Here is a 23,378-nt window from a genome sequence, read left to right on the forward strand (position 1 = left end):
GCGGCGTCCGACGTCCCGCCATCGCTCCAAGTTCCTGCCTCGGCTGCGCCCGCCTCAACGCCGGTCCAAGCTCCGTCCTCTGCAGCACCCAGCGTCCCGCCGCCGCCCCTCGTCTCAGCCCCATCAGCGGACTCAAGGTGGAGTTCGGGTCGTCCCGGACGTCCGCCTGAATGGCCCCATCGGGACGTATTGGTCTGGCCACCCGCACGGCCCCCTGAAGGGCCACGAAAGGACTCGCTGGTCTGGCCCCCCGGGCATCCGCCAGACCGGCCTCGATCACGGGTCGTTGACCCACCTCCCGACCCCTTCCGCCCACCCTTGTTTTTGGGACATGGTTTTTTCGTTTTTGTTATTCTTGGGGACGGCTGGAATCCGTCCCTTGAGGGGGGGTACTGTCATGATACGCGTCGGGCATGACAGCCTTTTGTTATTGTTTTCGTCACCTCCCTGCCATGTGTCTTTTGTTATTGTTTTCGTCACCTCCCTGCCATGTGCTTTGTGTTATTGTTTTCGTTCTCACCAGCCACGCACCTGTTCCCAGTTCACGATCACACACCTGCTCACCATCTGCTCCCCTGATTACCGGACTACTTATACCTGCCATGCCCTCAACCCAGTGTCGGGTCATTATCCCGCTTGGCTCCCTGTTGCTGCGTCACGGACTGTCACGACCGCCCCTAGATCTCGTTCCTGCTCTGGTTCTCGTTTCCGTCCTCGTTCCGGCCCTTTATCCTTGTCCCAGTTAGTCGCGTCCTGTTTGCCCTTGTTGTTTTGTATCCTGCCTCGCTGTTTGTCCTCGTTTGATCCCTTCAATAAATTCCCCTTAACATCATCCATTTCCCTGCCTCCTCGCCTATTGGGTCCACCTCCTCCTTGCCTTAAGGCAATCCTGACACGGCAGGTCCAATGTACTGTAGTGTGAGTGTTGTTAAGACGTTTGTATGCGGGTACCAATTTGCAGACTAGGTGTTAATAGACTAAAGATTTTTTTGTAGTTGACTATAATGTGATAAAAGTTGAGTCAAACTCAAACAACACTATTTTTCAGCACTTTCACCAGTCCCCAACGTTTTCATGCGACAAACTGGTTTTCACGTCAACACAAATTTCGATAGATCTACAGAAAAACAAATACAACTAAATGATTTAAAATACAACTCACCATTACACTGTTTCTCTTCAACAAGCCGGTTTGATCAGCATTGCATCTTGTAAGGCGAGACAGGCAAGCTAAATATAAAAAAAATTAATAAAAAAATCATTGCATTTCCAAATGTCACTGTTAATATTCCACTTGTGCTTTTTTTGTGTATGCTAAGTTGCTCTTCAAAGAAATTTAAAAAAAAAAAGCTATTCAGAGCCTTGCTATACAATACCGTATACACAAAGACAGAGAGAGAGAGAGAGAGAGAGAGATATTACAGTAGGCTCGCAACTCATATTGTGTTTATTAGTGTTCTGGTGTAGTTGAGGAATGTTGCGATGTAAATGGAGGACATTCGGTGCTGTTTCAAGATTAGAATATACTAATATTGTGAGATAAACTAATTCGTGCAGGTATTTATGTAATCAAATATTTTAGCGCCGTAAAATGAATTTTTGTAAGTTGCTAGTGTAAGCCTACTTTTGGTCCACCTTATAAAGCCCAATTATCATGTTTGAAAAGTAATCAATTAAATCGTTTGTTCACTGTGTATTTGTCTAAATCCGTCTCTTTGCGAGCTGTTCTTCACTTTTGAAAATTACGCCCCAAACTTTTATCACCGTCAACCAGAGGTTTCTAAGTTTTCCTACCCCGCCAAAAATTTAAACTCACAGGATACAATCTCTAAAACAATCATGTCAAAGCCAAAAGGTAAGCAGAGCTGCTAAGAATACCTTCGGCGCAATTTCAACATACATGTGCGCCAAAAGCCTCGACTAGAACAAGATATTAAATATTAAATAAATATTTGGTGGATTTCCTGTCATTGAGCGCTAAGGTTGGCTTTGAGCATTGCGTTTATTTTAAAACTTCAAAAGTGCTTCAAAGACAATGTTAAACAGCATCAGTGGTATCACAGCGGTAGTGATTTTTCCGTGGTTGGAAAATTAGGACAACTGCAAAGTATTTAGAATTTGAACGTGAAGAGGTCATGGATAAAACATTTTTATTTTGTATCCTGTTTGCTGGGTCTCCACAGGCAGAAGGTCAACTGCGTACCAAAAAGGAATTATTGACACACATCTGCTGTCTATGACCCATTTAGCCGATCTACATAGCAGAGAAAGGCAATTTATGTACACTATGTGTTTAGATTACAGTCAATAATATGCAATGAAAAAAATCTCTCACTGCTTTTATTACCTGCACTTCAGTAAATCTGTGAGGTGTGAGGAGGCATTGCTGCATTGTGTCCTTAGGGATGAATTGTAAGAAGTATATCACAGCAGATGCTTTGCCGGATATTCAAGAGACTGCATTGCCCGTAGCCCACATAACAGAAACACGCTTGACCTATTTTGCCCCTGTTAGTGCAATGCTGTTCATGGCTTTCCAGTCTGTTGACGAGCCTAATCTAGTTGCACAATATTTGGCGATAGCGACACTGACAGTCCCGTTGCTTCAGAACATGATGTATGAATCCCCAGGTCATTTGTACTGTTTTTCCCTTTTTTCGATCCCCTGATGCTGGAATGTCATAAGTGGATTCCACTTTGTGTATTACCCAGTGTGCATCTGCCACTTTTGCAAGCCTTCATAAGGCCAGGCGATGCTTCCAGCTTTTGGCATACACATAGAGGGAAGGGCAGACATGTCATGATGGTGAACTCACACATGCCAGCTTTTTCTCTCCACCCTCCCAGTGTTGAAAAGCATGAGATGATTCATGAAATATACGTGATGAGAACACATTTGTGAGACGCAGCTGTAAAGCACAAGCGTGAGAGGTGACCTGGAACTGAATATAATTACTGCAATGGGCCCAGATCGTTTCAACGATGCTATAGGCAGTTCCCTTTAACAGGCACAGTGATGTTGTTTGCACTGTTTACCAACAATTTTGATATTTATAATGGTTCAGGTGTAAGCAAAGAACTCTTCGTGACCTTCAAGCATCTCATCAGCATTCAAAACAAATTGTAAAGACTAAATGCTCATTCCCCATTTTATAAAATTATTCCTGAAGCTCTCTCTGATCATGCCGAGGCGATTTTCTTGAAATCCCACAAAAGTGATTCCAAAGCAATTCCATTTTTGTGACCAGTGCAAGTCTAGCACGAGGTTGGTCTAAATCTATGCCGACCTTGCTTTGGTATATCTATCATCAGGGTTGGGGGTAATGTGTCATAAAAGTAACGCGGTACAGTAACATATTACATTTTGTCCGTTACAACGTAAGACTTTTATTATCAACAAACTGACATCTTTCGATCTTGCGCACAAGAAAATACAATTAAATTAACATGTTTTTGTATATAAAATAGTCATTCCAATATTTGAATTAAAATTAAAAACCAAAACTAATACTAAAAATAAATTAAACCGGAGAAAGGAAAAATAAATCCTGAAGCATTCTAACCCTGGTGTAAGAGCATTTTAGTTCTGTATGTGGCAGTGTTTGAGTAGCGTGTTTCAGAGGCACAAATTAAATCCTAATCATTTTCCTGATGGACCAGTCTAGATTCACATGCAAAAGGTCCGCATTTCTGAGATGGTTACAGAGTGGCACATGCATCCATGATCACAATGAGCATTACTTTGCCCTGCACACAGAGACTGCACATTGCATGTGCAGAAAGAACAAGCTCAAGGCCGCGCTGTGACCTGGCTGCTGACCAGGATTTGTATCCCAGTGCTGGATGTTAAATAACATCTGCCAGCCATGTTTGAAGAGTCACAAAACATGCACAAAATGTATCGTCTAAAAGTAAAGCATAGAATTTCTGTATTTGCTTTTTCATCCACCTTCAATTCCCAATTGAGACCATGTTGAGAGCTTAAAAAAACAACATCCACTTCCCCTCATGTTTTTTTTAATGCGCTCCAATTGAAGTGCGAGTTTTGAACATCTGTAAAAGTCTTTATTTTTACTTTTACCTCTGGACAATGCAGCCTCATGGCCTTCAAGAGGCATTAAGATGAGTCAGTCAGATGAGTAGTAGAGATCTCAGGAGAAAAACTGAAGCTCTCAAAAGCTCCCATGAAATCTTAAACACTTTTCTAATGTCTCTTATCTGGGCGGCGGCAGTGGCGCTAAACAAGCTCACAGGCTGCGCTCAGCACAGAGCAACACTGTTGTTCCATTTGTAGCATGTTTGAGCTGACACACCAAAACGTAGAAAGGTGTGTGGAAAATGGGAGTATTGCTCGCTTTTAATGTGAAGTGACTACATGGAAATTGTCAAGCTTTTTAGTCCTACCAGTGACTCGTTAGAATGATCCTATAATGTATAGAACTCAAAGTTGTCAGAGATTCTGTCTTACAGAAGGGTTAAATCCAAGACAGAACAGCTTAAAGTGAATCTGGCAGGTCATGCAAAGGCCAATTTAGTCAAACCTATCCCCATAAAGGACAGAGTTGCCAAAAATCCTCTCACAAGTGCTTTTGCTTTAATGAGCTTATGTTTGGAGTTTGGTGTGATATGTAGATGACTTTGGCAGATGCAACACACACACACCGACACACACACGCACACACACCCCGAGATAGATCTACAACTGGAGAAGAAGTGCAGTTTTCAATTTCGATCTGACTACAAAGCTATTTTGGGAGACAGCCTAATATTGGATTCAAAGCCTTGTGTTTCTTCACAGAACTTTAAACTCTCTCACACACACTGCCACACGCACCCCCACACACCCACGCACACACATGGAGACATACACATTCTTAGTCACATTTTCCGCCATTTTCCAGCCGCCTGTGGCCATCATCTGGCATCGCCTTGAGCTCTAATTTTCCAGTAAATGTCTACCTCAAAGATGGTTTGAGCTGAATTTCCCTCTTAATGCCACATTAGTCAGTTGTGCTCTGTCGAGACAAGGGAACGGTTTGTTTTGATCGGCCTTGTTTCTTTTTTGTCACAAGTCTAGGGCTGCAAAGGGGTGACAAACTGTCCAGTTTCTGATAAATTTCAATGAGTTACTGGGGACTCGTATTCAACCATCTTCCATCCAGCCATTATCAGATCTGTTTCTCCTCACAAAGTTCGGAGGGCAGCTGGAGCCTATCCCAGCTGTCTTCGGGTAGGAGGCGGGGGACACCCTGAACTGGTTGGCAGCCAATCGCTTGGCAGACTGAGACGAACAATCCACGCTCACACTCACAATTCAGAGTGTCCAGTCAACCTAGCATGCATGTTTTTGGAATGTGAGAGGAAACCGGAGTATGGTTTATTCAAAGCAGACATTGATGCATAGCAATGTTGTTAAAACCATAAGAATGAAAAATATGTATTTGTAAGTAGAGCATTTTAACTTTGAATATTACTCTGCCCTGAGGCCACCCCATTAACATATTAAACTAAAATGCACCCTTCCTTCCGACAATACCAACAAAGTCCCGTTCAAAATTTAGAATGAAGCGAGCCCCTTTTCCTCAACTAAAGTCACATTGAACATGCAAAAGAAAAGGCAGCTTCCTTTAAGCTTTTCTTGCTGAGCCTCTGCATTTTTGCTAAAACCTTTCATACTGCTGACAATTTCATATTTAACTGTATTAGCATTACATTATGTTTCTTTAGTCAGGATTTTGTTAAAATATATGTCCCCTAACTACATTTAAGTTCACAATTAAGAGCCAACCTTTAATTTTGTAAATGCCTGATTTAATGCCATAAATTCCCGTGAATCTCTTTCAATTTCCAGGTATTTTCCAAAGCTAGAATTTACAGAATTTTGCAACAACAATCACCAACAGGAACATTTTATGGTGACTGTAGAACAGAAAATTAGCTACCGCCGCTCAATGAACAGAAAAGTGACCTTTTTAGTATTCAAGGGTAAGGCCATGTAGTAATAATTTCCCTCTGTGATATTCATTTTTCCCCTCCATGAGCATTCACCTTATTGTGGTGGAGGGGTTTGTGTGTCCCAATGATCCTATGAACTAAGTTATCTGTAGATTTTTGCCTTTGGTAGAGCCACCCATGTTAAACAGGGCCCACGTGAGGGTTCAGACAAAGATTAATACAATTAGGTTTAGGCTTACAATTCTCAGTTCGTAAATTGTTTTCATTGTAAAGGTGCACTTTTATCCACCTAAAATACCAACCTCTAATATCTATTGTTAGAAAAATATTTGGGCTGAAATGTTGCAATTTTGTTTCCGACCTAAACACCTGCTGAGTTCAAAACACTAGGCTATATGCTATATGCTATATTTTTGTCATTGATTATTCTGAATCTAATTGAGTTTATTTTGTTTTCTTATCATATGCAACGGAGTGACGTTATTCAGCATTTCTATTTTTGTCCATGTCAAAAAATAAAAACATTGAAATTGTGATTCAATTTTTTTTAGTGCTATAAAGCAAAACAATGCTCAGTGATAAGTTTTTTTTTTACATGTTTGAAAATATTTTAAGAATGTAATTTTATTCAGTTAGTCTTTTTTGATTGTCTGCAACAATTTTTAACTATCACAATTTTTAACCAGCGCTTTGTTTGAAAGAACCAAATATATATAAAAATAAATAAATAAATATTGAATGGTATCGCTTCAAAACTGTACCGAATCGTATCAAACAATTCTGCCTTGACAAATGTTGTTTTTTTTTATATCAAATCGTAAGCCTTGCATCTAGATACGTATCAAATCGGTTTCATACCAGGGATTCCCATCCCCAGTGGGCAGGCACTGCAGAGGTCCGTACTAATTATAACCAAGCAATTAACAAGTCAGTTTTCTCCAATGTGTCCCTGTTACAAAACCACACAAAAAGGGTTTCACAATGGAGACAGTTACATCTTGGAGCAGATTGCATTCCATGTTCCCAAAAAAATTAAATAATTCAAACAGTTTGGATATGTTGTGTTTCACCATAGAGATTCCATGAGATGTCAGATCCTTCCAGAAACTCTCAAAGGAGCAAAGCAACTCTCAAGTGGTTCAGGCACCTTCCACACACACACGCGCGTGCACTTGTGGCCAGCTGGGACAGACTCCAAAATTAATAAGGGAATAAACGCCTTTTCTGCAAAAGTTCAGGTTTGATCCTGTGAATATATTGTGTTTGTGTAGCTACCTTAATGCAGGTACACGAATTAGCTTTCAGCATGAATTGCTACTGCCAAAAGATAAAGCCACATCTGCAGCTGCACCAGACGCTCAAGACAAAGGCTTTGTACCAAAGAGCAACCTAAATGACAAGTAGCCTAAGAGCTCTGCTAGAGACTATGAGTCTCTTTGGGGTCATTTGCCTTGTTTAGAAATTGATGAGCCATTTTCTTCTTTTCAAAATCAATTGGCAAAACAGGAGACTAAGTTGAAGAGTGAACAACCAAGAGCCTGGTAATCAAATATTAATACGGCGCTTGTTTTTCTATAGGCAACCCTGTGTTTGTCCATGTAATTTCCAATATTAAAACTGTTGTGCTTAAACTGCAGTGCATTATCAGTCGTCTGCATATTTGTACTGACATTTTCCCCTGACTTCATACAACAAGGCTGTCTGGCTATATAAATGAGACGATATGCAGGACTTAAAGAGGGTGTTTGAAGTTGGTGGTTTTTATTTATTTATTTATTTTTTAATACACGACCAGAAAGAACAACCTATCAGAAACCGTGTGTGTGAATCATCTACATCAACCTAGCACTAACTTGTCAGTTTGGGCATCAGGTGCTTTGTAATACTGCACATTACCCACTTTCCCCTTGCTACATATTTTACCTGATGACCAGGTACATTAAAAAGCCCACTGAGCTCTATGTTGTCTTTTAAGCTCCCATCACCAAATGCAACATCCTCCACACAACAACCTTTAAGTGGCAAATCAATTTTTCACAAAGCCGGTTGCACTGACCTAGCACTTGAGCAGACAAACCACCAAACAATAGAAGCTGCATTATTCATCCCTCACTCATTCACTGATGTCTTACTCGGAGAGGACAGAAAAGGTTTGGAGACCCCTGGCATCCCCATCGGCAAATGGATTGCCTTGCCATATCTAATAATGCATTACCCAAAAACTCACCAGAAGTTTCAAAAGAAAACTTTTATTTGGATTAACACACGTTATGTGTAGGAAATGGGGAAAAAAAATGTTCCTGTGGACATGATCAATGGAATTAATAAGAGGGATTTCATTGTAAATCTGGATTTGCAATTCAAATAAGTATGCATCAAAATAATTGTTTAAATGATACCAAACTGTGGCATGAGATCTTCAAATTAAGAACTGTAGCAAACACAGACAAGCATGGAACATGTCGACCAGGAAAAAGTGAGAATCTTCTTTTTCTTTCAGTTTGTCTTATTAGGTGTCACCACAGCATTTCATCCATTTCCATCGAAGTCCATCTTCGGCATTCACAAACTGCCCTCATGTTTTCCCTCACCACACCCATCCACCTTCTCTATGGTTGTTCTCTTGCTGTCTTTCAAAGGAGCTCCATTCTCATCACCCACATTGCCGCTAACTCCAGGCTTCAAGCTCTGCTCTCTGTCATTTCTTCAGTGCCACAGGCTTTAAGCCACACATGACTTGCCTCACCACTGTCTCATATACTCTGGCTAGGCATGCTCAGGTGTGCTGAGTTCCTCGCACAGCTGTTCCCAATCACTCATTACACCCAGTATTAAGGTTACAATCAGCCTTCCACTCCTTGCCCAAACTTCTTGTCACTTCCCAAGAACATGTTGTTTTCATCTTCTGGCTAAACATTGTCCTGAGTCTTTTCCTTGTTCTTAGGTTTTGGATATTGTCCTCAGTTGTACTTTGACATTCCTCCTGTTCTTGTGATTTTTTGTTAATAACTGTGTTTTTTGAGAGCTCTTTCCTGGGATCCCCCAATGCTTTATGTTTGAACTCATTTCTTCTTTGTTCTTTTACAGCCCCCAGTGCTAAGAGATCAGCCGCTGCCACCCCTGGTCCTCAGTTTGTGTGTTACTTTCTCTATTTCATAAAGTTTGTTACTTTTATATTCGTCGGGTTTTGTGTGCTAAACACAACGAACCTCACTCATCACAGGAATATTGACTCTAAGTATTGAAAGCCCTCCAGTCATCCGCAAACATGATGGTCCATGGGGATTGCAGTCGAACATCATCTATCATTCTATCCATCACTACTACAAAGAGGAAAGGGCTAAAAGGGTTGATACCTGATGCAGGCCCAAACTCAACATTGAACCCTCTGTCATACCTACACCACACATCACCACTGTTTTGCTATGCTCATACACATTCTGTACTATTCTAACATACTACTCTGCCACACTAGAATTCCTCATGAAGTACCACAATTCCTCCCAGGGCACACTATCAAAGGCTTTCTCAAAATTTACAGACACAATACAGATCCTTCTGACCATTGCTGTGCTTTTCCATCAACAGCCTCAAGGAAAATAATACATCGATCTCTATCTAGACATAAAATGACATTGTTGCTCACAAATAGTCACTTTTGTCTCGCTTCCACTACTTGTGCCCACAACTTCATTGCGTGGCTCATTAGGAGGTGAGAATCAGTCACATTTTATTTTTTTTAAATCAATGGGATTTTTTTTGTCCAAAAATTGTGTGGTCCCAATTTCCATATTTACTACTGACGGGTAATGTAAGGTTTTTGCCTATGTGAACTCTTAACTTCAACACAAAACATCGTTTATTCAGTGTAGAGGTCAAATATTAAATATGTGCTGACTTGTGGGTGCTGATCTGATCCTGTGACATTTAACTGAGACGTTCGCGAATGCACTGATTTATGCACCCATCATTTCTCCCCACATACTGCTGGTCAAAAAGCCAGTCTGATTTACCTACCTACAACTTTTGGCTTTGATATGATAATTATTCGGTTGCATATCAATTGGTTCCTTTGCTCTGGAACTTCGGGCAGTCCAGCTGACAAGTCATTGGTAACGAAAACCAAAGTTATGGTGGTGGTAATGTTAGCAGTGGGGGAGAATTGCAGAATGCATCGTGCGCAAGCACATTTTCAGGAATAAATAAATAAATAAATAAATACAAACTTACTTTTTCGGATTTCACATCTTTGGCACTCTCGAGGCCTAACTATTTGTATACAAACATTAAAACGACACTTTTGTAAAACCTGTTCCCGTCAGCTTTTGCATTCAGAATCCAAGTTTGACCATGGAACAATTTGAGTTGTGTGGGTTCTCCTGTCTGTGTCCCATCAGTCACTGATATCGCATGAGGGTAAGGGAGATGCGTTGCATTCCCCAACAGCCCAAAGTTCAGGGCTGTTTTGCGAACCTTTGTGAAACAAAAGCAGAGAGGCAAGCAGCTAATGAACTCCTTCTGCGAGTGCATTCCTTCCATGATGAGTGCAACCATGTGTTTCTGCATGTGCAATCCAATTGTGCACGCTCACACAAGAGCCTTTAGTTGATGCAATGAGATCAACCGAAATGTTCTCATTTTTGTTTCCTGACATGCTTCAGCACCTAAGTTCCTCCAGGTGGGAGAATGAACTGTTTTCATTTGTTTAATTTCGGGTGGGGAACGGGCTATCAAATTACATTGTGGACTTGGAAGAAAATTCAGTGTTAACATGGCATTAAACATAGATTGTGCTGATCTAAATTGAGATTGTGGTATGTGGTTTACTGAGTAGAAGTCCAATATTTCTACAATAATAATAATATAACCACAAATACTAGAAATAAAACACCTTTGTTAAACTAGCACATTCTCAATAACTAGTTTCACTTGAACAGACATGACAAAACTGTCTTTAAGGGGGACAGTGGCCACAGCTTCAATCATCACAATTAATCAGGGGCCTTCAACCAAAACACAGCCATGCAGAAAATGACAGAACCGTCTGTTGCCTTTGCGACAGACAATGTGAGCACTAAGTGGGTTTGTGAGGGCAATGCATAGAAATAATATTGACTGATAAACAAACATTTTCCACTTATTTGGGTTTTAATAGGGAAGAAGACCACTATAATTGGTGCGATATGATTTTTCAATTCAACTAGGAACTTCTAGCTACAAAAAAGGCTGTTGGGTGACCTCTTGTGGCAGAATTAGGGGATAGTTTTCTATTCCAGGCGACTGTGTATATTACAGCTTGGAATTACTATGAGAGCTACTTCTTGGGTAATCCTTAATGCGAAGGACAATAGTTTTGATGCACACTTGTGAAATAAATGTACTGAAGACTAAGGACAGGCAATCCTGGTCCAGAAACTAAGAACACTGTAACAATTTGGCATTTACCACAGGTGCTTCTACTCGAGGACATCTCTACTTAAGGCCACATCAACCTCTAAAAATATAGCCCCAATATTTTGTGTTTTATAGATAACATGTTCCTCTCAAAAAGTGGCGTAAGATGTGTAGTGACTGCGCCTGTATGAAGAGGAAAACGCCAATATTATCCATAGTACTTGTGTGATCATTCTAATATCTTCAGAAAAAGAGATATCAACATAAATTTTGGGGACGATTCATCGCAGTTTAAGAATATTAGGCGACATTTAGTTTCCAATAGCACACGTTAAAGACTAGTCATGGTGTGTCACTGTACGGCAAGTAAGGAGGGACATATTACATTAGTGTCCCTATGTAAAAAGCCATTTGGGAGCAACAAAATCTTTTGTGACCTACAATGAAATTGAGTTTTCTTTTCCTTTTCTCATTTAAATTCACAGCAGACACTCATTGAACCGGGTTTCCCGTCTTTAAGCGATAAGTCTGCGCAGTCGCCACATTTATTAAAAAATATTGAAGGTTAGTGCCCTTTAAATTATTGTTCATGCGTTTGTGAATGACCAAAACACGCAGCAGTGTTGGTCATAGAGATCGCTCGTGAATTACGGGGAGTTTGAGGTGAAAGCTGAGGTTGTTGGAATTTGTCACCAAGCAAATATGAATTACTAGGGAATCATCCCTTAATTGAAAAAACGTAATCAATGCATGTTTGTTTTTTTTACTTCAAGAAAGAGAATTTTTAAATAAAGACTCAACATCTGAACAAAATTTGTTCCAATAGTCTTCTTCAATTCTCTGGAGTTGCGAGAACCCGCACCCAAGATGAATGCAGCCAAGAAAAGAGCAATCCTTAAATGTAGCCCTCTGCCCTCATAAGTCATGCCAATTGAAATTGTTCCTCTCTTCCTCTGTCTCATGGGTCTACGGTCCCCATTTGGTCCCATGGCTTATCCCAAGCACTTCACACTATTACCTCATCTACCAACTGATGACATACCATCACAGGGCAACTGGGGATTTAGTATCTTGTTCAAGGATACTTTGCCACAGTCACCTGGGCCGCGGAGGGAACCCACAACTTCTAGGTTGGAAAACAACCACTCTACCTGTATTGGTGTTCAAAACATTTTAACTAAGTAATAAATGAATATAATAATATATAATAATATAATGTGAACACAGTATGAAGCCAGTGAACACAATCACTTGTTGTTTCTGTGCATGGTACGTTTGACAAATGCTTTTTGTTTCATAAACGCTTAACACCTGCAATAATATGAACCTGCTAATGTTAATGATCGACATCCTGCCACGTAAATGCTTAAATAAATAATATAAAAAAATAAACATAACAAACAATCAATCCGTCAGGGAAAATAATGTGAAATGAAAACCACTGTTGTTGCTAGAAGTAATCATGGCTGAATTTTTGCTTTGCACAATTACATCAACAAGGACTTTAGACTGAAATGCACCACAATATTCTAATTACGGTAAATTGTGGTGAAAATGTACATTTACGGCATATATGCTTAATTGCTACACATATATACGCTGGACCACTTTGGAACACTTTGTCGTCTTCAGGCGCCAAGCTGTCGACATCTCCTGGTCAGTCTGAGAAATGCGACCAATTCCGATTTTAATCCAAAACAAACATAAACCGTTTTTCCAGTGCAATATTCTTTTTTTTCCAGAAATGAAAATGAAAAACCAAACCATTAATAGACTTTTTCCTTACTCGTTCCAGACAACAAACCATGTTGTATATCAAATTGTGTTTTTTCTATTAAAAAAAAAAAAGAAACATTTTCAAAGGTAATATCCAATTATCGAGAGACACCGACCTATTAGGATGATGGAGCCGTCCACATGACTAAACTGCAACAATAATAATCTTCATGTTTTTTAATTTATTTGTCAATGACAAGTAAATTAAAATTTAAATGAATTCTTATTATCTTTGTCAAGGCTGATTTTGTGAAAGTATTGGGCTATTGCAGTGTACAGTATTTACATGTTGAAAAACTGTTCTTGCTCGCTAAATTTCGCCCCCCCTCAAATAATTCACTCCAAAAGATGTGCATTTAAGCATATTTAATTCCACTGTAACATACATAGAACTCAGGTGGTACAAAAAAAAGCGAATGGCAAAATATTACATGACAAATTGGACCAGTAAACCCCTCTGATGTCTATAAATCAATTCATGGCACAGTATGATGTAAGAAAACACTAGGGCCATTTGTAACTTTTTCAAAAACGTTTTTTTTTTTCATTTTGGAATAGAAATATATATAATGTATCTAATATCATACACGATGAAAAGCAAAGCACATTCACAAAACACGACCCCGAGCATGTCCCGAGTCTGAAAAGAAGGCACTCCACATGCATGGAGAGTTCATAAATGAAAACAGCACAGATAGGCGGCGCCAGATTTGCATCTAATTAATGCCCTCCACTTGCTTGTTTCTTTGACTTTACCCCTTCAGAGAAACACAAATTGTCAAATATTTGCCAGCAAATACCCACACAATTGAGTCTTTAGGAGGAGGTAGCCAGCTTGCTTTGGGTTTTTTTCTCATTCATATCACTCCATGTTCGAGCTGAAACATTTTGTTCCATGTGTCCAGACTTGCAGGTATTGGTCAATTAACTGTGGTAATTAAGGTTACTCACCACAAGTCAACTCTTACCCTATGCACACATTCAGGTGGCAAAAGCAGCACGTTGGTTATGATGAAAGTGGAATGGAAAGCTGATTAACCATGATAAAATGAGAATATACAGAATATTATTTTTACTTTAAGACTGTTTTAAATTTAGTTTAGTTATTTTTTTTTTGTCACAGGCTCATAGTATACTTTTGGTATATTTTACTTAGAAAAGCCAGAAACTAACATGGATATTTCCTGAAATGTAATGCAAACATTCTTGGCCTGACTCTAAGCCATTCTCGTCAATAAGTATATGAACACAATGGATATCCTGAAATGAAACGGAAAAAAAACTTTGGCACATCTCATAGTGCAGCAGGTAGCAAACTTACAGCTGAGTGCTTTAATATTACAATTACATTCAGCACTGAGGAAAAAAGAACAGTCTTACAAAGACTAACATTTAGGTCAAAGGCTTGAAGGACAGACACTTCCAATCTAAGTGTTGTGTATAAAAATGTTGCATTTAAATAGCGACCAAAATCAGTATCGTAGTCTGGAAGTTGCCTTTTTATGAATTGAGCGAGCACTGTTGCTACTAAAACAAAAACAAACGATGATGGCATTTATGGCAACATTCCGAAGTACTGTGATGATTTTTGAGGTATTTCTGGTGGAATTCGGACTGAAATGTGGGGCAGAAACAATATGCAAACTTGAGAATAATGAGGGGTGGCTCATAAAAGTTTTAAAGTCTGTAGAAGGCAGCAGCTGAACATGTAAACAACAAGAATGCCATGGCGTGAACATGCTGGCAGATCCAGGGACGGACGGACAGGGAGGAAAGATGAGGCTGTGTGATTATAATAGGGGGGATTTTCCAAGCGTTCATCAAATTTAACATAAAGCTGGACATGGACTTGTCTGGTTCAAACAAGTGTCTCCGGCAGTGTGTCTGCACTGTCTGAAGATAGCAGCTGCCATATTTGCCAGCGGTCCCTCTGCCAGTCCTGCCACTCCGGGCTGTGCGGCATCAGGGGCCCATCAGAGTTTTTCTGCTCTGCATTTGGCTTCTTGTGCTGCAGGGGGTGCTGCTGTCCTCCTGCGAGCTGAGGTGAACTTTGACAAGCAGCCAGGCGGTGATGAGCGTTATAAGGGGGAGGGAACCGGCCACTTTCATTCGTGTTCACGTAGCCTTTCAATCCCGATGTCGTGCAGGCTCCATGAGCATGCTCGAGGACCTGCGTGGAGCGATTGATGGCTGGTTGCGGGTGAGGGCTCGTGCAGACGCGGGTCAGCGCCTGGTGGGGTCGGCACTCAGCAATGCCTGGCACTGTCCTAGTCAGCTGGTGCCTGCTATCACCGTGGAGTCCATCAAGTCCTTCCTGTGAGCTGCGGGAGCTTCCCTCAGACACGTTGCCATGGGAACCTTCCGAGTAAACAATGGAATGAATCAAAAGTGGCTGTGTTTTTCATGCATATATAAAGCATGTCCACATAACACTGATATTTTGTATTTATTGTGTGTTTGAGTGTATTTAATGGGCCTTTTTTTCTCATGCAAACTGCTTCTACTTTAAATAAAAATAACTTTTAGGAAACTCTTAATAGGAGCGAAGATGAACCATTTGGCCTGTTTCTTTTGTATGATGAGAAAGTACACCTTTATTTTCAATTAGTCTTCTTTTCATTCCGTGACTTTTACTCCCTACATGCACTGATCTTATTAAGTTTTTGCTTTAGATCATTTTAGATGTGTTTGTTTGCAACCCTTGCTTTTTGCTGCACGCTGCTAACAATGTCAGTTGCAGCAGCAAACAACCTTTAATCATTCCTCATAACAAGGCCTCTAACGTGGACTACCAAAGAATAAAATTCAACAAATTATAATGTCATCTACAGATTTATTAAGTGAATAGTTCTCCTTTTTGTGGTGGAATAGAATTTGTCATGCAGGCAGCTCACCTGTATAAGTTTGGTCCTTGAATGCTGGTTTGAGAGTCGTGTGCCACGTACCCCAAATGTTAGCATGTTCCTCCGATATACAGTCTGTAGTAAGGAAAACAGAAACATGCGGCACCTTTAGTGTAAAAAAAAAAGTGGGATGTTTGTTACGAGATTGAGATCTCACCTGGTGCCACCCTTCCGTCGGCTGATGACTCCCCTGCCCAGCCCGCCACTTGCCCCATCAGCGTACCGCCTGGCTTCCCTGCTTCCCCTCTGCGCTCGCTCAGGATGGGCGAGTTGTTGTCATATGGGGACACCTCCCCGCTGGACGGCTTGTTGGAGTCGCTGGAGGAGTGGTGTTCGCTCAGGGTGAAGGGCTCCTCAGACTGAAGTAGATCGGTACTCCTGCAGGGAAAACCAAATTGAGATGAAACAAAGGACAAAATGATCGGGTCTTGCGTGCATAACTCACTGTGATGCTTTTCGTCTCAGAAGGTAGTCCACCACATCGGGGTCTGTGTCTAGTAGACTCATTAAAACTTCATTTTGCAGGTCAGGTGGGACCTAAACAAAAAGCAATTTGGATTAATTAAATCCAGGTTTTGAATCTCCCTGCTCAAGACAACAAATGAGGAAGGCTGTCTGTGTTTCCCGCATTTTTGCCCAGTCTTTAATAAACTCTGACTCAAGTTGATTTACAAAATAATTTACAGATGTCATCTCCCCATTCCCATCTTCTCAGATAAACATAAAACTCTTGCTTTTACCAGATCCGGAGAGGTCTGATGTGATTAATTGGCTTACTGTAGGAATGTAAGCCTCAGGGGAGTGGCAGTGGCAGATTACGAAACATTACGGTTGAAGGTTTCGGACCTACAATGACCTGAGCTGTCTGTCTGCACTGTTGGAGAATCCCGAGAAGAGACAAGAACAAAGCAAGCGAAGAAGAAGATAATCCGTGTGAAATTGTGACCTCTCCTGACTCCACGTGAAGGATTTCAGGCCTGAATGTTCCTTTTTGTTTTGGAAAGAAGGCATTCAAGTTTCTGGGTGAACGTTTAGTGATGCTTTAGTCAGAAAGCCGTCACAATGTCCTTACTGACAAGAAAAGTCAGTTTCTCTTAACGCAAAAATGGGAAAGTGCATCATCTGGAGGAAATGAGGGTGAAAATCAACTGACCATGAAGAGGGTCTGGTAGCTGGCGATCATTCTCTGTAAGGTGGCGATAACGGCCGTGCTCTCCTCGGCGCGGGCCGAGCTCTGGACGCTGAACTCCTTGTCTGAAGATTTTAGTTTATGGAGCAGGTTGGGGCCAAAGATTGTGGCAAGGTTTAAGGAAGTCATCTTGTTCCCCGTGACCTGGAATAAAGAAGTCAATCGTAATGTGACGCACACTTGAACACTTTTGGCATGGTGATTGTGTCACACGACCATCAATCACCCAGCCCAACTCATTTTATCTTTCAAAACTTTAGCTTGGGTTTGCTCCCTAAATTCCGTGTAACATTGTGTTATAAATGTGGGGACAGCAAACTTGGAAAACTACTCAGAGGCCAGCACCAATTATCACAGTGCATTGAAAGGACTCAGATGCTAAGGAATGTAAAGTTGGCGGGAGTTTTGTCATAGGTGACAAAAAGTGACAAGCCCGCCCTGAGATCATTCAGTAGCTCCGAAATGGCGTTGCTGAATAAACAATGTTGTGATTATTTTGGTTTCTGGAATTTCAAACGACGGCCCGATGACATCTGGGAGAGGCTCCAGCACCCCTGCCACTCTTGGGAGGATAAGCGGCTTAGATAATGAATGGATGGATGGATGGTTGGATGGATTTTAATGTATTTATTTATTTTCTTTTACACAAGGAAGAGGTGCCTGCGTTTCAGACAGTATTTAAAGACGCAAAACCAGGCTATCGCAATTTGCCTCCTGTTTGATTACTCACATTGCATGGGCAAAATTCTCCCCCAGTAAATGAACTGTGCGTCAATATTGTGCATTTAGTAGATGCAGTCCTGGCTGCACGCAGTTAGTAGATCAGCTTTCACATCTGTGCAATTATTTTTTAAATTGAATTTAATACATCAGGCCCTGAGTGTCGAACTTCACATGGATGCAGCCATGCAAGTCGTTGTGTTTTATCTTTGAGGGTCGACTTTACCTCCTGTCTGTCTTTGTCTTGCCTGTCATGGGCGTGGTCGGCCACGGTGGACAGGAACTCCAAAAGACGGTGGAGCGTGTCGCTGTTGGATGCTGGGAGCAGGTAAACCAGTAGCTGCATGACACTTTGCTGCTCATCTGGATCCAACACTGCAAAAGGTGACAGGTCATATGACAACAGAAGACAAGTTGAGGTGTGCTTGGGAAACATAGAAGGAAGCATACATGTCGTGTTTATGAAGGCAGTATAGAGTTCTTTGGTGAGAAGTGGGTCAGGCATGTCTCTTAGGAACTCCTTCAATAAAGCTGCCACGTCGTGAACACTGTGCTCCTCATCTAAATGGACATCAACGCCACGGTCAAACTCCTCTCGTAACTAAAGCAAGGGAAAGAAATTCTGGTAATAAAAGTAGTCAACAGGACGCATTTTTTTGTGACTGTGCATCATGATCATTATAAAGCAGATGGTTGTATTTACTTCTCATACCACATTGTGCAAAAAATGTGGCCAACAATTGTATTTTGAAATGCAAAACATGGTTATTTGTGTTTAATCTAGCACGCCCATCAAAGTTGGGAAGCTGTATAAAACGAAAATAAAAACGGATTATAATTATTTGCAAATCCCGTTCAATCTATATTCAATTAAATATATTGTCAAGAAAAGATATTTTGTTTTTTCAAAATATTCTCTCATTTTGAATTTGATGCCTGCAACACAGGAAAGCTGGGGACGGGCCAACAGAAAGGCAACTTGGGAACATTTCAAAGGTGAATAAGTTAATTGGAAACAGGTGAATGTCATTTGGGTATGAAAGGAGCATTCCCGAAAGGCTCAGTTGTTTAGAAGCAAAGACTTTGTGAACAACTGTGTGAGCCAAATACTGCAACAGTTTAAGAATTCTCAACATACAATCTATTGATTTCATCATCAAAAGAATTCAGATAATTTGGAGAAATCTGTGCATGTGCGAGAGATTGCAGAAAACCAAGATCAGCGGCACTGCTTTAAAAACCACCATGATTGTGTAAAGGATATTTCCAAGTAGTCAAAAACCCTTAAATACAGTCAACTGCTCAGTCCCCAATCTCATCTGAGATGGACTGACACAAAGTGAAAAAGTGTGCTGTGGTCTGACGAGTCCACGTTTGTTTTGGTAATCATGGAGCGAAAGGACCATCCGGATTGGTATCAGTGCTAAATTCAAAAGCCAGGCTACAGCTGTGAAGACACTATCCAACACAAATGGTTGGCGCGTCATACTCTGCCATCCCAGCAACAACTTTTTCAAGGCTATCCTTGCTAATTTCAGCTTGACAACGCCAATCCACATTGTTTACATTACAATAGCGTGGCTTTGTCCTAAAAGAGTGTGAATACTCAGACTGGCGTGTCAGCAGTCCAGACCTGTCTCCAATTGAAAATGTGTGGTGCATTATGAAGCACGAAATGCAACGAAGATCCCAGATTGTTGAGCAATTTAAGTTGTACATCAAACAACAATGGGAAGGCATTCCTCTTACAAAGCTTTGACCGTTAGTGTCCTCAGTTCCCAAACGCTCATTGTGTGTTTTTAAAAGCAAAGTTGAGTAACACAGTGATAAACGTACCCCTGTCCGAGCTTTTATTGAATGTGTTGCAGGCATCAAATTCAAAACACAAATGTTTATATAATTTGAATATTAAATTTCTTTTCTTTGTCGTCTATTCATTTGAATTTAGGTTAAAAAGCATTTGCAAATCACTGCATTCTGATTTCATTTACATTTTGCACAACGTCCCAACTACACTGAAATTGTATGTGTGGAAATATTATACCACAACAATTTTGTATGAAACTGGTTTGGCCCTCAGAAACGTTTCGTACGAATTAAACAGAGCACCAACCTGTCGAACTCTTTTCTTTGAACTTCCCACCCTGAAAATCCCCACTGTCTGTAAACCTGAATGTGGAAAGGAAAAAAAAAATCTATAAGTTTAGAGTCACTGCAGATATGATATAACACAAGTACAAGTGTACATTAGATACCGTATTTCTCAATGTGTTGACAGCAGCTGTCAACGACTCGGGGAACCTGGCGGTATATAGGGTTGAGACTCAGTCGTTTGTCCCTGTGCTTCTCCTTCTTACTCAGAGTCTCGGCAGGCAGGGAGAGCTGCAGCGCCTCCAGGAGACGGGACTGGTTGTCGTCCAGATCCGTGATGGAATCTACCGACATGCCACCCTGGAAGCGAAACATGCATTTTCATTTGAGAAGACCGAAGTGAACTAACAGAAAACACACTTGAAACTGTGGCCGACCAACTCACCCGTCTGCGCACTCGTGGTGCAGCTTCAGGCGTGTTCGGCGACGTTGACTCATTAGCTGTCTCCGACGTGGAGCTCAATGAGGAGTTACTGCTTGAGAACTCCTTATTAGACGATCGCTTCGTGGCAAACTGGAAATGATGCAAATGATTTTACTTTCTATTATTTGACTTTTAAAGTGCAGAAACTGCTTATTTCTTGGGGCATTTCATGATCAGACGTGCATGCATGTATGATGACCTGGATAATGGAAGAGACAAGGTCAGATGAGTCCTTGTGATCTTCTCGCTGTTGCGGGTATTGACGATATCCGTCCTGGCGTTGCCTGTGCGTCCTGTCGTTTGCTATGACTTGTGAGAGGGCTATACTGAAGGCCTGAGGAACACCCTCTGAGGTACAAAAAAAAAAAAAAAAACAAGATGAAAAAGTAGATTATAATCGAGGTCACGGTGCAAAAAAATAACACGATACGAAGGGGAAAAAATGAAAAAAAACACATTGGTTCTCTTGAAGGTTTTTATGTTGGTTTATAAATGTGTCACTTGTAAAATTTTACAATACTACCACTGTTCCGTAAAAGCATAAATCATAAAAAGTAAGAACAAATTACTTTATTATTTTGTTTAGTACAAAGTACAGACTGCTAATTCTAGTAACTTAGACAAAGAACATTTTAATAGCCCTTGCCCGCAATCAGTGTTGTGTTCTGCATATTTTGCCTCCTATTGCACATTTGCATAATCCGGAGGGTAGACAGAAGAGACTAACGGAATCCAGTAACCACAACTAAAGAGTTTGTGGCTCAATATGAGCACAATCATGGCAGCACAACAGATTTCGTTGAACAAAAAGCCCCGGTGCACATCTGGTAAACACAAGGCGCGTGTAGGACTGCACGTATGCACAAAAGCGCCATCTGTGCTGCATGATGAACATGAGGCATCTTTGCCAAGACCGAATTAATCAAGCCATTGCAGTGTTTCCTCATGTACAAGGTAAGTGCGTGCGTGCATGCATGTGAATTAACCTCTGTCGAGGGGGCGAGTGTTAATTGACGCCTATCCCAGATGATATGGGCAAGAGATAAGGGTACAGCTACCAATCTTTTAGCTCAGTTGGTCCCCAACCACTGCAAGACATTTGGTAACGGGCCACACAGATAGATTGAGAAAAATCACCAATGGGGAAATAAGCCAGCAATAAATCCCCCCCACACATGCTGGAGGTCTCTGCTTTGCTTTGTTCTGGTGCTTACTGAGCATTTGCAGATACATTTGATAGCCAACATCCAAAAATGGTGAATCACTGTGCGTTGGGTTGCAACAATACAAGTGGGAGGGACAAAGTGTCAGTTCATTGTTTACTTGCATCAATTTTGAAACGACTGGACATTTGTCAAAGGAAAGAGAGATTGTGTTGTTTCTTTCTCATGCTGGCCGGATATACAGTCTATATATTTGTGTTGGTTTTGAACATTTCATTGAAAGGAAGCTTTAATGCATAACAGCGTGTTGAGCAGCGAGAGACGGAATTGTGTAAGGCTTGTAGTTGTTTATGGCAGACACTTTGTCGTTTTGCTGCGTCTTTGCTGCTTTATCAAAAGTTTCTGTACATTCTCACCTTTTTAGAATTAATTTTAGCACATTTAAGGAGATTATAACAGTTGATATTAACTGATTCGGGTAACAAAGGAGAAAAAAAAGAACAAATGAAAACAAACATGAGTTGGTCCACCAAGGATGATTTTTTTATGTTTTGTGCCAGTCCAGCCCTGCCGTCAACTGAGTGCATATCTGCATGTGTTTTATTTATTTATTTATTTATTTTTTAAGAGTGCATTTACAGAAAGAGCCTGGACTCGCCAGTTTGATCAGAAAAGCCTGGATGACATGATCTTCATCTCCAATCACCGCGTGCCTTCTTTCAAGACCTCCATGTTCTGCAACCAAATACCATGCTGTGCTCAGCATGCAGTCCACCTACTTAATGTAAATACCAACTGTAAACAGTTACTTTATTTTTTTATAGTCTCTCTGTTCACCTGACAAAGACCGTCTCGCCAGAGGAAGGTTGGGCAGAATTTTGGCAACAATGAGACAAAAGGGAGTTTACACGATCAAAAAATGCCTCAGAATATTTAAGAACATGGCATACCTTTGTCTTTGCTCTTCTCTTTGGATAAAGAATCCAGCTTTCTCCGCAGTGACTTTTTCCTCTTCTGTCCATCTGTGCAGGGACAAAAATAAATTACTAACTAAATACATCTGGAATACATAATGTGTTTATTTGCTGAACTGTATTTCAATCTTGATAGTTTATAAATTGAGCAAGGGATACTGGAGTAGGTTTCAATAACTGGTGAACTGTCAGTGTAATTTTTCTCACCGGTAAAATGTTGCTGTTTTTAAAGGGAATATTAGAAATGCGGATGAACCTTGAAAGGTTAGTTTGAGCATCTGTTGAAAGAGTTTTTGGGTTAGGGTTGAATCAGTTTTGTGGTGCAGAGGTTATGTTCGATACATTTAGAGTTAGTGTGTTTACGCTAAGGCATGTTTATATCTGAGTATTGCCCTCTAGTCTTTCTTTAGTTCTCTAGGCAAAATAAACCTAAACAAAACAGTGTTCACTGTAAACATGATGTGGTACACGTCTCCCAAAAAGGTTGATTTAATTAGCAAGAAATTCTGAAAGTTGTGGCACACGCTTAAAATCCTCCGAAATCTTATGCAAGCCTGAATAAAACTATTGTTTCTATTGCTGGGTCACTTGTGCTGTTCTCTCTTCTGATTTAACAACCTCAGTTTGAACCCCAGATGTTGTCCTGTATCATATGACTCAGTCAAGGAAATGTATCCACATTCCAGTAAGCATCCCAGTGTGGCATTAGCAGTTTACCTCATAGAACGG

General features: G+C 40.8%; 1 protein-coding gene across 3 annotated transcripts in view; it reads right to left on the minus strand.

Annotated features, from left to right (window-relative positions):
* Positions 1-13,476: 13,476 nt before the first annotated feature.
* LOC148340751 (rho GTPase-activating protein 6-like) overlaps positions 13,477-23,378 on the minus strand; it is a 69,675-nt gene continuing 59,773 nt past the window's right edge. For all 3 annotated transcript variants that reach the window (XM_088291765.1, XM_088291766.1, XM_088291767.1), the window contains exons 3-14: positions 22,626-22,697; positions 20,712-20,860; positions 20,474-20,602; positions 20,193-20,388; positions 20,051-20,106; positions 18,388-18,538; positions 18,164-18,312; positions 17,182-17,361; positions 16,474-16,565; positions 16,186-16,406; positions 16,020-16,103; positions 13,477-15,483 (exon numbers count right to left, since the gene is read on the minus strand). In XM_088291765.1, the coding sequence (XP_088147891.1) occupies positions 14,984-15,483; positions 16,020-16,103; positions 16,186-16,406; positions 16,474-16,565; positions 17,182-17,361; positions 18,164-18,312; positions 18,388-18,538; positions 20,051-20,106; positions 20,193-20,388; positions 20,474-20,602; positions 20,712-20,860; positions 22,626-22,697 (1,979 nt within the window). In that variant the 3' untranslated portion in view covers positions 13,477-14,983. The remainder of the gene's footprint in view (positions 15,484-16,019; positions 16,104-16,185; positions 16,407-16,473; positions 16,566-17,181; positions 17,362-18,163; positions 18,313-18,387; positions 18,539-20,050; positions 20,107-20,192; positions 20,389-20,473; positions 20,603-20,711; positions 20,861-22,625; positions 22,698-23,378) is intronic.

This window comes from Idiotropiscis lumnitzeri, chromosome 3 (genome assembly GCF_059441095.1).
Source record: "Idiotropiscis lumnitzeri isolate Australia: NSW breed Sydney's pygmy pipehorse chromosome 3, RoL_Ilum_1.0, whole genome shotgun sequence".
NCBI classification, from domain to species: domain Eukaryota; kingdom Metazoa; phylum Chordata; class Actinopteri; order Syngnathiformes; family Syngnathidae; genus Idiotropiscis; species Idiotropiscis lumnitzeri.